The 15,704-nt window shown below is 42.3% G+C and overlaps 1 protein-coding gene across 2 annotated transcripts in view; it reads left to right on the top strand.

Moving 5' to 3' along the window:
- Nucleotides 1–15,704, top strand: part of LOC139663803 (supervillin-like) — a 55,683-nt gene that overhangs the window by 28,033 nt on the left and 11,946 nt on the right. For both annotated transcript variants that reach the window (XM_071542547.1, XM_071542548.1), the window contains exons 6-16: nucleotides 742–850; nucleotides 3,040–3,617; nucleotides 4,140–4,275; nucleotides 10,072–10,219; nucleotides 10,806–10,889; nucleotides 11,402–11,488; nucleotides 11,950–12,130; nucleotides 12,852–13,024; nucleotides 14,152–14,307; nucleotides 14,684–14,820; nucleotides 15,550–15,697. In XM_071542547.1, the coding sequence (XP_071398648.1) occupies nucleotides 742–850; nucleotides 3,040–3,617; nucleotides 4,140–4,275; nucleotides 10,072–10,219; nucleotides 10,806–10,889; nucleotides 11,402–11,488; nucleotides 11,950–12,130; nucleotides 12,852–13,024; nucleotides 14,152–14,307; nucleotides 14,684–14,820; nucleotides 15,550–15,697 (1,937 nt within the window). The remainder of the gene's footprint in view (nucleotides 1–741; nucleotides 851–3,039; nucleotides 3,618–4,139; nucleotides 4,276–10,071; nucleotides 10,220–10,805; nucleotides 10,890–11,401; nucleotides 11,489–11,949; nucleotides 12,131–12,851; nucleotides 13,025–14,151; nucleotides 14,308–14,683; nucleotides 14,821–15,549; nucleotides 15,698–15,704) is intronic.

Here is a 15,704-nt window from a genome sequence, read left to right as displayed (position 1 = left end):
ATAAACCTGCAGAGCTTGCCTCTAATACCACACACACACACACGCACACACACACACACACACATGCTCAGGGCTATGTGGTAGCCATGGTGATGCAAACCAGATTGAAGCTAATAGTTGCAGCAATGAGAGCCAGACTGTACTTAGCACTCTAACCGCTAGAGAAAAAAAATCTGGACTGAGTTGGAGACTGTTGTGTGTGTGTGTGTGTGTGTGTGTGTGTGTGTGTGTGTGCGTGCACTCACAGTGTTTGTCACTGGGTTATCAGCTGTACTTGTGTCTGGCTGTATCTATCTATCTATCAATGAGTCATGTCCCCCACACGTGTGTGTGTGTGTGTGTGTGTGTGTGTGTGTGCACTTCCTAGATATACTAAACAAATAATTCAACCCACTCCCACCCCCTTCTGTCTATGTGGAATTTGAACTGGCCCCACAGACTATTCCTGGTTTTATCCTGAGTCAAAAGGCAGACGCGATAGTGATATCCGTATCTTCGGCTATTTGCAGCTGAACACTGCCACTTAGCTTTTCCATAATATATCAGTGAATTCAGGGTGGCTATCTACTCCTATACCTTGGGACATTTAGTGGACATGATAAATTAAAATAATCTTTTAAAATAATCCCGTAACTCCATTTTGTACCAGCTGTATTGCATCTAACATCCAAATTTTATTGTCTTTTCCCCTTTACCTCTCTCTCTCCACCCTTTTCTGTCCCGTTTTTGCTGATACCCCAGCCTTCCTAAGAGTTCTATATGGGAGAAGATGGAAGAGAAGGAGACCAGAGATGAGCCTTCATGGAAGGAGCAGCGTGAGCATGCTGCCGCTGTGGAGGAAGAGGAGAAGGTTAGTTTTTCTATGTGTGGTTTGGAAAAAATAAAGGGCAATGTATTCTAAAGGTTTCATATCAAAGGGCTATAAAACCATATTGAAAAATAAAATTGTCCCGATATTCATTACTCAATATGTCCAAAATACAATTAAGTGCCTCCTGAGAAAATGTTTCTGTTGCGATTTAAAGATTGCTAATCAATAATATTCTATATAGTGAATTTTAAGGTAGATATTGAACAGTAGATATCCCATTTTAGGATAAAACTTTTCAACTGGAAATATGAGTCAGAGAGAGCGAGACGGAGACTAATGTAAATGGTATTTTACTAGTTCTATTGCCTTTGAAATCTTAACCCGTCTCTATCTTGGTCTCATGGGTTTGTCTTTGGAAAGATCACATACTTGACCACTGCCCGTCTTGCATTTTTAAAACGTTTTACCACAGCATGCAGGCAAATTCTCCAACTGATACTCATCTTAACTTAACTTGTTCTGTTGTTCTGTTCTTGGTTTCGTTTTTAGTTGTTGTAAGTTGATGTGTAGATGGTAATTTGATGTATGGGGAGGGAGGAGCTCATTGACCAAATTCATGCAATTCATGCAACTGCAACGTTAACGCCCATCACAACATGCTTAACCTTATTCGAACCCTCATTCTAACCCTGAACCTGACAGTAATCCCTTGTCTGGGCAAAACATCCTTACCCCCCCAAACAGCGCTCACTTCTTACACCCAGAACTAAAACTGATCCTCACAAGTAATGCAAGTTTGTACGCATATACCACACACACACACTAACACACTAACACACACATTCTCGGCAGCGCTCTGGTGTGTTTTTCATTTAAGCAGACCACTGGTACTACACTTTCACTGCCAGCTGACCCCGACCCTATCCACTCATCCCTTCATCTGCCCCTCCATCAACTCTCCCCTCTAACCTTTGACCTCTCAGTAGGGCCTCTGCTGTTGGCCCAACTCATCTAAGTGATAGCACACTCAACACTCACACCAAAGGGGTGTGCCTGAGTTGGGTCAAATACACGTTGGTGTTACTTTTCAAACACAACATATGAAGGGTTTCATTTAATTTTCATTTTAATGCTAGACTGCATATATATCCATTTTGAGGAAACCAATATTACATGAAATTCATCACCCATACATGAGCATTTTGTTAAGACAACTAATTAAACCTTAAATGTTTTTCAATAACAAGTTTATAGGAACGCATATTTTTATTAACATGTTTTGCTGAAAAGTACCACAAATGTGTAGACAGATACGTTGACCAGGGACAAACCCTTGATGAGAATATAGATCTGCACAGCTCTGCTCTGTCCACCTGTATCTGCTCACTCTCTCTTCCTTTCACTTTCTAGTTTGCTTCTCATCGTTTCACTTGTTTACTCTTTATTTATTTATTTGCGCTCCTTGGTTTTCACTTGACCCCTTTTTTTCTAGTCACCTTTGTCCCCCCATTCTCAGGCCTTCAGTGTTCTATTTCTTTTTTTATTTATCTCTGCTTTTATGTTCTTCCTACCCCCCTTCATCTGACCCACTAAGCCCCAGTCTCCCCTCAATATAGATAATGGCAGTGGGTCACCATTTTGGAATGCATTCAGTCACTCAACAGTAGCAGTGGTAGTAGGAATAGAAGTGTGTGTGTGTTTGTGCATATTTCTTTGTGTGTGTGTGTGTGTGTGTGAGTAAGTGTGTGTGAGTAAGTGTGTGTGTGTCGGGGCTCCAGTCCTGTAGTGTGTAATGAGCCTTCTGGAAGCACTGCACAGGGACTGTTTAGCCCCGGGGCAAGGGGAATAGAAAAAGGAGGCTGTATATTATATATATATAGCCCCTATAGCTCTGAGACGAACAATGGGAAAAGGGGGTTTCAGGGTTTATGTGGAAACTGCAGAGCGTTGCACTGGAAAAAGGTCTCATCAATGTGAGGGTAATCGTTGTTTATAGTCTATACACTAATGTCATAAACTAGGAAGCAGGGGAATATAGATTATAAAGTGGTGTTGCAATTTTCACCTTTTTTGCCAAATGTTAGACATGTAAAATAAAGTAAGTGTGATGGCCAGTGGTTAAAAACTCTCTCTCTCTCTCTCTCTCTCTCTCTCTCTCTCTCTCTCTCTCTCTCTCTCTCTATCTATCTCTCTCTCTCTCTCTCTCTCTCTCTTTGTCTACACTATAGCCCACCAGTCGCCTCTTCGACCGAACTCTCCCCCTCAGCAAGAACAGAGACTCCTCTCCCCCTCCCTCTGCTCCCTGCCAGCCCGCCTCGCTGCAGCGCCAAGACTCGGGGCCTCGCGGCATCAAGGGGATCCTGAAGAAAAGCCGCTCCACCAGTGTGGAGTCGGACCACAGCGAGGGCTCGGCACCTGAGTTCGCACCGGCTCGACAAAGCAGCGTCACCCTCAGCCACCCTGAGAGCGAGGAGGAGGAGGAGGAGGTGGAGGAGGAAGAGCAGTATGAGGAGGAGGAGGAGGAAGAGGAAGAGCAGGAGGATGTCGGCGAGGAGAAAGAGGAAGATGATGAAATGCTAATTGAGGATAGCACCGACGGAGGGGGCTTCAGCACCCATAGACAGCAGAGGGGAGGCAGCAGCAGCAGCGGCGGCAGCAGAGGGAGTTTGGAGGAGATGCGGAGCTCCTCACCTGACGAGAGTTTGGAGGAGTCCCACTCGCTGGAGAAAACCCCCACAGTGTCTGAGGATGGGGAGGAGCTGGAGAGCAGCCTGGAAGGAAGCCTGGACTCCTCAACCAAACAGAAGTCAGTAGACGCATCCATGCATACAGCTTGCATACTGATAAAGGTCTAGATACTGAGCATGGGCATGTTTTTCCTCTGCATTCAAAAAGGAATTCAAAATTTCAAAGAAATAAGCCTACATGTTGCTTTTTTTGGTACAGACCACCCTTTCTGCTTTGAAGATGATGCACACACTCTCACACAAACATTTTAAACAATCATCACAATACTGCTTACTTATTGAGTGCATATACTGCATATGTATGCTCTTAGGTCTCCTCACACTAGACTACATATAGTGTTAGAATATTGTAATTCTTACTCACTGAGTTTTGCATTCATATTAACACTTTGACAATTAGTAGCAACTGAAAACTGACATTTTTTTTTTTGCTCTATTGTGGCCCTAATGAACCCTCTCCAAAAGTGTTTAAAATTGTAAATTACATATTAAATATTAAAAATAAACTTAAGCAGGCTGCCTTGAAAAGGAGTACTTCTTGGAAACAAGTAACGTGTCTATTCCCTGCTTTCCTTCCCTAGACTGGCAGAGTTGACCAGCAGAGAAGAGAAGCGGACGAGCAAGCTGAAGAAGCCCAAGACCACCGAGCTGGTCCAGAAGTCCCTGGCCGATCGCTTTAACCAGCTGCAAGATGCTGGAGAAAGCTGGAGAAAGAAGGTAGCTCATCAAATGTCCTTTGGGGAACAGTTGTGGGAAGTTAACCCTACTACTGTTAGTTACTTAGTTGGGAGGAATAACAGAGGTTTGCAAGACCAAAATAAAGGCCATCATTTGGTTGGGTCACATTGTTTTCTCTATGATAGTTGGGTAAAGGGGTATCACTTTTTGTTTTTGGGAAACTGGCACTGTTGAGCAAATAAATGCTGAAATAAGTTGAGGCTTCCCTTCAGCTTTGTGCATGGGCAAACGAATGAGTAATTCCTGGTTGTGGATGAGGGCTGGCAGTGGAGAGATTTGGCTGTGGACACTCTTCTTCCTGTGCTGAATCAGCTTGTTTCCCTGAGTCCCTGCCAAGAGGAGATGGAGGGGGCAGGGAGGGGGTGGGAGGTTAGGGCCAGGGGTGGAGCAGATTTGGGAGTGGCCCTGCCAAATCCAGAGATCCAGGGCTTAGCTAGCCTCCCAGAGAGAGAGGGAGACATGCCTCTGCCCCTTGTAAAAATAAAACCCTACACCACGACCACCACCTCCAAACTGTTTTCTGTGCTTATGCCCGCTCCCTTAGTTGGTCTTTGCATTCTCCTCTCCTCTCCTCTCCTCTCCTCTCCTCTCCAATCTATGCCCAAACTCTTTTTCTTCTTCCACAAGCAAATCATATTATCTTTAGATTTTCTTGTCACACATGTATATCTAAATGTAAACATCCCCATTGCACAGTTTTGCACAGTTCAACTCACTATGGTTATGATAGAAGCGTGCTAAGTAAGACAGCCAAACATATTTTGTAGTGGCTGACTTTGTGGTGATATGGTTGCATGCTGGTTTCTACATGCTCATCTGCTATACAAACAGGACTACCCATGCTAAGTATTCCAGTGGAAAAACAAAGGGTGCTCATACTGTACCATAACTGTAATATGGCCAGTACAGGTACAGAATGGTACTGGTGCAGTGGAAAAGCCCTAGAAATGTGTGGTGCATGGAACCCTAACAAAAGCCCCATAATATTAAATTGGACACTTAGTTTGAAGTGATGTCATGTTTATTTATACAGACCATCTCTTGGCTTGATGTACATGTAGATCAGTGATCCCCTTGAGGGTTTTCTGGTTTGGGCTCATCCTCAGTCCAAAGATGAGCTAACCTTGGAACAAATCCACTCTTTAGTCTGGAAAAAGGCTAAGCAAGTGCAGACAGCCAAAATAATTCAAAGAAATCCCAAGTCAGTTGAATACTGAAAAGTGATGTCATTATATTTGTGTGGTCTGTCTCCATTATGATAAATCCACACTAAATGCATAAATGTAGTGTAGTTCCACTTGCAGCACAGAAACTGCATCTTAGGCACTCACACACATGAAGGAAGGCCAAACTGGCATCCAAAAAGTCTGTGGATTTCTTCCCTAATCCATCTAAGGTTATTGCCAGTGAATTGGTCTGGAACCCACTGTAGCTGCTACTGTAGCGCTGTGGGAAGCCATGTCAGATCAGAGCTGTAGATAGGACATGGTCTGGCAAAACTGTTTGAGTGAATGCCATGTTGGCATCAGCTATGGGGCATTTACTTGCACATAACTATTGTTGTCACATCTCCATTTCCCACTTGAGGAAAGTCAATTGGTTTTCATGTTAAGCAACAGGAACAGGAATTTGTCATTTGGTCTCATACAATGCCAAGCCGGAGCAGATGTTGTTGCTCTTCGGTTGATGTCTGGGAGAACAGGGAATGTAGCATGCATGGTACACGCCACGGTCAGCCTCTCCCACCAGCCCCAGATGTTTCCTGTTAGGCCTCCTAAGCTTTTCTTTACGCAACTCTTGTGTTTCATTGAAGTGAGGCCTTGTTGGAAATGTGTTTGTCATTGTCTTATAAATGAGCAATCACTTTGTTTACAGGCCGAGATAGAGCATTTGTCAGTCAGTTCAGTTATAGCAAACTTATAGCAAAATATCACTAGCTAATGCTAACTTGTAACTAAATTATAGCAGTAGAGAAATCCTGCTGCTTTGCTAGTCTAAATCCAGTTTTGACTAAGTGACATTACAGTGGGAATTTTAGGAGTGTACTCTCTTTACAAAATCCCCCTAGTCATTAAGAACAATTTGCTTTCACCTCCTTCAACATTTCCCTGCCCTGACTCATTGGAGATCTGCCTGACATCTCTCCACAGGGCCAAAGAGTCAAAACACAGACACTACAACTCCCCCCACAGAGACTCCTACCCATCAAGGCTAATGCTTGGTTGGAAATGTCATCCCTGGAGTATTGATTCCCAGGAAATGTCTGGAGATAATGAACTTAGGGACTGAGCAATAAGGGCCAAGCCCGGAAGAGCAGTGGTGGCCATAGCAGCAATGACACTGTTTAAATAGCCTCTTGGCATTTTAAAAGGACAAATCGTGGCATGATTTGGTGAAAAGTTCAAGCACGTTTTATTCCGTGGCACATTGCAAAAGAAAATCCATCCTAACAAATGATAAAGTCTATTCTTGAGTCTTAAAATCTACCACTGGAGTGAGATATTTTCACTTGTTTCCAATGAAATTGTGAAGCTAGTTTCATATGCTAATAAATTTGAATGATTCATACCTGCAATGCATTCTATTTACCGTGTTTGCTATCTCCTCATAGTGTTATAGACAATCTGTTTCCCTTTTTCTGCCTTCTTCCCTTTCCCTCCTTTACTCCCATCCTTCCAAGCTCTGTCCTAGGCTTCAAATGACCCCCGTCGCTTCTTTGATCTCCCATGCTGAAACCCCCCCTCGTTCCAGCTGTGGCAGTCTGAGATGGATGTCTAGGCTGCCCCTCTGCTCTCCTTCCTCTGTTTTCCTCTGTTAATTTTCCTTTCCTCTTCTCCTCTTCCTCCTCTCCCTCCTCCGTTCACCCTTCTCTCCAGTTTCCTCTGTCTTCACCTCCAGACTCTACCCCTCTCTTTGACTTTGACACCTGCCTGTCAGCCTTTCCCAGTCTCTTCAGGTGAGTGTGTGTGCATATGTATGCGGCTGTTTGCATGGACATACTGTAGATCAAGTTAATTTACTGGTTTTTTGTCCTTTTTCTTTACCTGTGTTCTGGACAATCTCTCGCACTCTCACACTCAAGATTACCGCTGAGGAGTCGGAGCTGTCAACACACTTGCTCGTGCTACACGAATGTGGTTTCTTGGCCCTCACTTGGTAGATATCTGTGTCTGTGGTTTGGCTGAGGTGCTGCCTGCTCAGTACAGTAAGGCAGGGCAGAGAGAAATGGTTTCCTGTGGGGGTTTGAGGCCCAGGCCCTTTCCTTCCCTCCCCTCTCTCTGGGGTCCTGTCAGGCCAAGGTATTTCCCCTCTCTGATTGACTCCAGAGATGGGCTGCTGGCAACAAGGGCTTGGCCGTGTGCATCTGTGCAAGCATGCTTTATTGTTATATGCACAAATTGTGATTATTTTGACAGATATTGCAGTTACAGTATGACTCAAAATGAATATTTTCCAGTGCGATTTTTAAGTATTCATCATCTTTTGGTAGGATTTAAAGGTGCAATAAGTACTGTAAAATAAATAAATACTGTCCCATTGCACAAAGTGATCATTATTTATCTGTCGGGGGCTTATGGGGTTATTGATCAATACCAATGACTCAACTATCATTTAGCCAGGTGAGATTTCTTGCTTTCAAAACTCACTTTCCTGCACCTACCGAACAAAAGTTCCCCACGCATTGGAGTTTGAAGACATGTACTGTATGTGTTGAAACGTCTCTGTATTTCAGAATATATTGCATCCTTTCATATTGTGATATCAACATGAGTTCACTATATTGCTCAGCCCGAGTGTGCAAGTGTGTTAGTGTGTGTATGCCAGTATTTCTCTGAGCTTTTGTCTGTTCACAGGCTAATATTTGACCGCACAATACAATGTGGTTGACAATAGAGTACAAATAATTTATTACCACTTGTACCTTTGCCTGTGTATGCCTTATGCCTTTGTGTGTGTATGTATGAGGGTGTGTGCTTGTGTGTGCATGGATGTGTTTGTTTGTGTGTGCATGTATTGGTGTGTGCTTTGGTGTGTGCTTGAGGGAAAGCTACAGTGTTTTTCCGTGTGAGTAGAAACATGCACGGCTGTTTGCATATTGCAGCATGTTTTTACGTTCATATGGGACAAGCAGCACTTTGGATTCCTCAGGCCTGTTATTAACATTTTAGCTCTTCAAAGGAAGCCAGTTATCATACAGCAGTGGAATTTCCAGCTTCTTCCCTTGTACTGTGTGACTGTAGCATTGGAGACATACTGTACATACAGTATATGTATGTATGTGTGCTATATGTATGTGTGTATCCTTTAGGATAGGTAGGGGTTGAGTGTCTTGCTCAAGGACACTTCAACGCTGGCTGTTGTTAAGATCAAACTTATAAACTTTTTTGTTATAGCCAAGTCATCAGTAATTTAATTTCTTCAGCTCTGTTGTAAAAACCTAGATCACTAAAATTACAAGCAACTAAGTTCAGCTGTAAAGCAGTTTGTTTTTTCATACACAATTATGTCAAATCTATTCTAATTTTCCGAGTATATCCAGTTTGGGGAGAAAAAAAACCTGAAAAAATCCTCCATACCAAGCCAGGCGGTTCTGGGGAGAGCATGATCATATGCCTGTCATTTACTTTCATCTCCTGCAGACTGCCCTGGTATTGCTCTTATATCCATTCATATGTGCCAGCACACCCACACACGCAAGCATTTACTGAGTATGTATAAACACACACACACACACACACAGCACCGGCCCCATATTTCAGAGTTTGTTATATGCTGCTCCTTTCTTGTTTTTTTCTGTCCTTTAGAGCCCTTTGTGACAGACTTGTTTGTTTAAAGTTAAATAAATTTGACTTGACTTGGCTGTAGTGACGCTCCATCTTTTACACACTTCCAATCATTTGCAGTTTTCCACATTTTCTCTATGACTTATTTTGTTCAGTAATCAACTGAAAAATGTCTGCTTCATGCTGTTTTTCTTCTTGGAGTTTGTTTTTTTGCATCCAAGCTGTGTGAAACACACTGATGAAAGGAAGTCACCACTCATGCTACATTACACCAGATGAATTGCTCATTATTAGTGAAGGAATAAGGGGTGGCAGCCATTAAAAATCCCAGCCAGAGCCATAAAATGCATCACAGATATTTAGGAGTGGAATATCATTAATTACTATGAAACAGCTCCTGGGGTCCGGTGGGACCTGGGGGCCCAGTAAAGCTGTGTTAATTCATTTTTAATGGCAGCGTTCAGGTGCAGAAACAGCAGCTGGAGTAAATCACGAAGGAAAAGCTCTACAGAAGGGTGGTTGATGGATGGCCTCAGTATACATTCAGGGTTTTTTGTGTTTTTCTATAGGGACTGAACATAGATCATGTTTTTGGTCTTAAGAATGAGTTTTGAATGGCATAGTAGAAGCTGCTGTGGAAGTTTTTTTAGGACGAGAAGTATATCCACGCTCTTCCAGAAATTATGAGAATGTCATGGAATCTTCATCGTTAATCGTTTAATTTTTTCCTGTGTCTTTGCCTCCCACTCTTTCTCCCCCATTTCTCATAGCCTCTCTGGCCCTGATGCAACCCTTCTGGCCTGGGATTAAGATCCCAAGATTAATCAAGATTTCTCTACTGTGTCTTCCCAACTCTGTGTCCCACTCATCCTTCCTACTGTCTTACAGTGAAATCAAATGCACAGTGGAGTGGAATACCTACACTCCTTAAGACAATATATTATTATTATTATCATGAAGTTGAATTGTTTTTGAATAAATGTGCCAACAGAAGTCCAGTGCAGACGTGGAGACCAAGATGTCCTTGGCAGAGAGGATGAAGATCCTGCAGGAGAAGGAGGAGCAGTGGAAGAGCAGGGGGAAAGGAGCAGCCAACGACTCCAGCCAGTTCACTGTCGCTGGACGCATGGCCAAGAGAGGTAAATCTCCTAACACTCTTCCTCTCTCTCTTGGTTTCTCTTTCTTTCTCTCTCTCTCTCATACGTTTGTCAATATGGGTTTTATTTTTTATTAAGTCCTATGTTTATTCTTTTCGGGCTTGACAGAGGTCAAAGCTCATTGTACTGCTGTAATAAGTTGATCTTGCTCAGTATGCATGATACTTCATCGCTATTGCATTCCTTCGAGTTTTCCTTCACTTTTCTGTAATATTGTCTTTGTTTTGATGGCTTGCTTGAAGGCTCATCATACTCAGAAAGTCTGCGTGCTTAAACCATTTTCAAAATACAAAAGAAAAGTGAGAGAAGAAGTTGGCTTGACGATCTGACAAAAAATGTACAACTAATCAACTACTAATCAATCTTTTTTTTTTTGTCGACATTGTCAATAATGGCAAGTATTTGTGCAGCCCTAATTAAGGCACATCTATTTATTTTGTTATTTCACATTTGGTTCTCCATTCACTCACCCTAGTTAAATAATAATAGTTACATCAGATCTACAGTGTTGGTAAATATGGGACCCTTGACGATGTGACCTCATGACCCTGCTGCTCTGTTCCACCAGGTCTTGTCTCAGACGCAGGGAGGGAGGAGTCTCCTCTCACCCACCTCAAGAAGTCTTCTGCCACACCTGTCAAGCCACATGAAGGTACTAGATATTCCCCTTTAACCCCAGTCAGTCAGTCAGTGAGTCATTCAATGAGTCAATCAACCGATCAATCAGTCATTTACTTCTATTAATTTCACAGTTTCTACATTTCTGTTATTCTATTATGCTTGAAATAAAGGCTCTTCCCAGGAAAAGACATTGAAATAAATGTCAAATTTGAAACTAGACTGGGTATTGTTGGAAATCTTTTTGGATGCAGATACCAGTTCTGATACTTCAAATTCCATATGAGTACTAAAATTATACTTTTTTGATACCTTTCTTTGATGAATGCAAGCACATTTCATTGTGTTTCTGTGTAAAATCTATATATGCCATCTGCTTTTCTAAATAGAATCCAACCACACTAGGTTGATTTTTTTTTAGTACTTTTCAATACCTTTTGATACCTTAAAGTATTGATGCCAAAAATCGATATGGCACTGAAAGGTATTGTTTTTCGATACCCAGCCCCACTAATAAGTAGACTGCTGTTTGTTTCTGCTGGACAGAGATCTCCAGTAGAACTGATGTCAAGGTGGAAGGAGATAAGCGGCTTGACAAGCTGGAATCCTTCCTAGACAAGCTCCACAATAAAGGTACAGTCCCCCTATGTGTTGTTTAACCTTTTTTTGCTTTAAAGTTTCTTTTAGAGATTATGTCAAATATATGAGATATTGTTTTTCCACATTTTTTTTTTCGAATGTCATTTAAAGCTCAGGTTCCTCTCATTGCCACATAGCCACGCTGGTGGAATTGGTTTCAGTACAAATTCTAAAAACGCCTAACAAACCTCAGTGCAGCAGTGAATATAAACACAACAGATAAGCATCAGAAAGTGCAAAAATACCATAAACATAATACATAATGATCACAGGGCAGGATATCCATCACATTTTGTGGAGTATCCGGAGTATACTGTCAAATCACCATACTTTGACCTTGTCCTCTATTATTTTCACAAGTTCAACAAACATATTGAGTCCACAGACCTCAGAGATGTTCTTTGTAACACTTCCTGTTCCATGCCTCCTGTTTCCTGCTGTGTCGGCGGGGTCAGGCGTGGGCAAGAGCAGGACGTCCACCATCGAGGTGACGGCGGAGACGGAGAAAGAAGTGATGACCCTGGATGATGACGAGACGTTCGGCAGCTTCTACAAAGCTGTCTCGCCCTCGACTCTCAGCTCCAGTGTGGTGCTGACTGAGGATGACCTCAGCGAGCTTCAGGCCGATACACCCAAGTAGGTTTATAATAATTGCTTTATAATGTATAGGTTGTATAAGGTTAGATTAGTGTAATAATTGCTTTTTCTGCATTTTTAGAGTTAGGTTTATGGCCATTCACTGATGAGCTTCAAGACAAATTTTTTATTTGCCTGTTGCTTGTTGTTAAATATAAAGTGTATTGTGTAGCACTTTGACCATTTCCTATGAATCATCTACTAACCATTATAAACATCAGTTGCAACTTAATTATAGCAGCCCACATAATTATTTTTACTTGGATAATAACAAATGACTAACAAATTGTTAGCTAAGGCAATCAACAATCATTGATTACCAGTTATAGTGCAACTTAAAAATTATTAGTTAATGCATTAACTTGTCATTAATCAGTGATTAAATAATGTACATGATAATTAGCAAACAATATAGGAAATTAACTAATCATCAATTAGTTGTTAGTTAACCATTAAATAGATTACATTCTGTAAAGTAATGTTTATTTCACTATTTATTAGTGATTAATATTATGCAATGTTACCGTATGTACTGAATACATAGACATGTTCTATAACTTAAGCATATGGTGCAGATATAAGCTGTGATTCTCCATTACCACATCATGCATTGTTTGCTGGTTGTCATAAATGCCACTGTTCTGATGGTCTGTGTGTGTGTGTGTGTGTGTGTGTGTGTGTGTGTGTGTGTGTGTGTGTGTGTGTGTGTGTGTGTATTCAGGCTCACCTCAGCCGTAGCAGAACACAAGCGGTCCGTGCGACCGGTCAGAAGGAACCAGGGCTCCAGGAACCCTCTGCGGGCCCTCGCTGCCCGCAACGACATCCGGCAGGTCTACACCGAACAGAGGCTCAACGTGGCCACCGTGGAGACCAAGAGGATCCAAGTGGAGAGGAGTAAGATTGCTCAAACTCACCTAGCTCTGCTAAACGTGTTACTCTGTCACAAAAATCATAACGTATGCTAAACATGGACAAATTGCATTGACAAAGACCAACAGCGGTTGCTCAAAGTCAAAGCTCACCGGCAGGGATAAACAGACGCTAAACAGGATAGTGTCTAAAAACCACAAAACTACAGCCTCATTTATGGCAGCACTGACTTTCAGAAACCCTTCCACCCTTTTTCCTACATCTGGATGGGTTTACATTTGTCAAAGGATTCCCTCAGGACACAATGTCTACCAGCTGTTCAACATGGTAGTGGATCTGTAATAGTATGGACAGCCATCTAGTGGGAGTCATTAGGTCTGGTGATTACTCTGCATGGGTATATTATGGCCAAAGAATATGAGAATAGAATAGAATAAAGAATATGCCACGTTGGTCAAGGTCCTGGTGCACCCTATGATGCAAACACTGTTCCCTCATCATGTTCCCATATTTTAAGATGATAATCCACACTGTTAAACAAATTCAAGAGTGTCAAATGCCTTCAATGGCCTCCCAAGCCACCAGATCTAAACATTATTAAATCTTTATGGGAAGTTCTGAAGCACAGTGTGAAGTAGATTTCCACTCCCATCCCTCAATGAACTAGAGGCTTTCCTTCTTCAGGAATAGTCAAATATCCCACTACTCCGTGTTAGGTACTTCATATACTGTAGGTACTTCATATTCATATATTGCTAGATTTCTGTTACGTTGTCCACCCCCCTGTATATTTTCTATAATTGATTCCTTTAAATGGATGCTCTGCACAAGGATACCGCACTGACTAGTCTGAGCACAGTGACCTTTTTACAAATTGGTTACACAAGAGGAAATGATCACCACAGCTACGTATGGCTGTCTAGTATAGCTCACATGAAAGTAGAAATTGGAAACCACTTCCCTGTCTCTCCTTATCTATATTATAGTCTGACTCTTAGTCTTTATTTTTTTATACTGAGTCAGTGAGATAGCGTATTAGATAGGGGCAAATAAAATGGCAAACAAATTGTGTCAATCCTGTATTTACCCTCTGTTACTTGGTAATGATGTCACTAGCCATCCATCTTGTCATTGTCTTCTGTCCCACCCAGTGGCGAAGCACTCCAACTTGGCCGACGTGGCCTTGGCGGGCCTCGCCAGCAAGGAGAACTTCCGCAAGGTCAGCCTGCGCAGTGTGAAGTCCACCGATGTTGTGACCAACAACAGTGCGCTGCCCTTCAACAAGCTTATGCTTATTCGCATCAAAGGTCAGAGAGACAAAGGGCGTGTTTCATGTGTTTCTTCTCTGTGAATTGTCATAAAAAACACAGATGTGCTGTATACTAAGAGCTGTAGCTGTCCATATGCCAAAGAGCAAATAGTTTTAAGTGATTGCTCTCTTGGGAGAACCCCAGATGTCTGCATCACCCCAAAAGCTTTTGTTGTGTTTCTATTTCCCAAGAATATTTATTGGCAGGTCTATATCTCTGACTTACTTTATTAAGATGGTTAAAGTTTGGTTCCATGCAACAAATTCGAAGCAGCTTTGCTCTCGGGAGGGGGGGGGGGGGTGTTCCTGCACCCTCAGTGGGAGCACCTACTCCCAGAGGTGCATGTCTGTATCTGTGTCTGTGCTGTCTGCAGGTCGGAGGCACATCCAGGTGCGGCTGGTGGAGCCCACGGCTAGCTCTCTCAACAGTGGCGACTGCTTCCTTCTCATCACGCCCAAGCACTGCTACATGTGGAGTGGAGAGTTCGCCAACGTCATTGAGAAAGCTAAGGTACCAAACCTTACTGAACGAAATGACACACCCAACAATTCAAAGAAAAAAGATACCCGCAGAACTAAGTTGATGCTCCTTTTGCGGTTTCTTCATCAAGGTTTTGACTAAATCTGCCATCTTCATCAGGCATGTGGGTATCCCCCTATATGCCAGAGGAAGATCAGAGTTGGTTGAAACATGGTGAATAAAACAGATCATCAGACATGCCTCTCACTAACTCTTGGGTTAGAGATGTAAGTGTCTGAATTTAATGACTTGATACAAGAGATGCAAGAAAAATGGTACCAAGATGTTAATTGTTCTGTAGATGGTGCAAAGCTCCAAATACCAAATTGTGATACAAATGCTTCATATTGATTTTGAGGCATCAAAAGGTATTGAATAGTATCAAAGTTTTTGATTCCTACGACAACTCAAGTTTTCAAGTTTGCATGTTTATGAAGGAAATCAGTCGAGTATGGTCTGATTCTATTTAGCACAGCAGATTCCACATAAAAAAATATTGTAATTCCAGTTCAACATACAAAGAGTTTCGTTCCACCACTTGAAAAACTTAACGGCGACTCTTTCGATATAATTGATGGCATGAAATTAAAGCCTATTATGGGTTTGTATTAAATTTATGAGTCATCTTGAATTTGAAGCCTTAGAACAGAGGTATTGGTACAGCATCATAAAATTGAAAACTATATCCAGTCTTGACATGTATGCTGTGTGTGTGGTCAGGCATCGGAGATGGCGGCGTTCGTGCAGGCGAAGCGGGACCTCGGCTGTAAGGCCCCCCAGGTGACTGTCCTGGAGGAGGGAGTCAACGCTGACAGCAGATGGGCCAAGGAGTTCTGGAGCCTGCTGGGAGGAAAGACCCAGTACAGAGGTACACA

This window comes from Centroberyx affinis, unplaced genomic scaffold, assembly GCF_046629955.1.
Source record: "Centroberyx affinis isolate AG114_WGS23_722 - 3 ecotype Tasmania unplaced genomic scaffold, CSIRO-AGI_Caff_v1 ptg004123l_1, whole genome shotgun sequence".
NCBI lineage: Eukaryota > Metazoa > Chordata > Actinopteri > Beryciformes > Berycidae > Centroberyx > Centroberyx affinis.
Note: the sequence above shows the minus strand (reverse complement) of the source record. Positions and strands in the feature narration are given on the sequence as shown.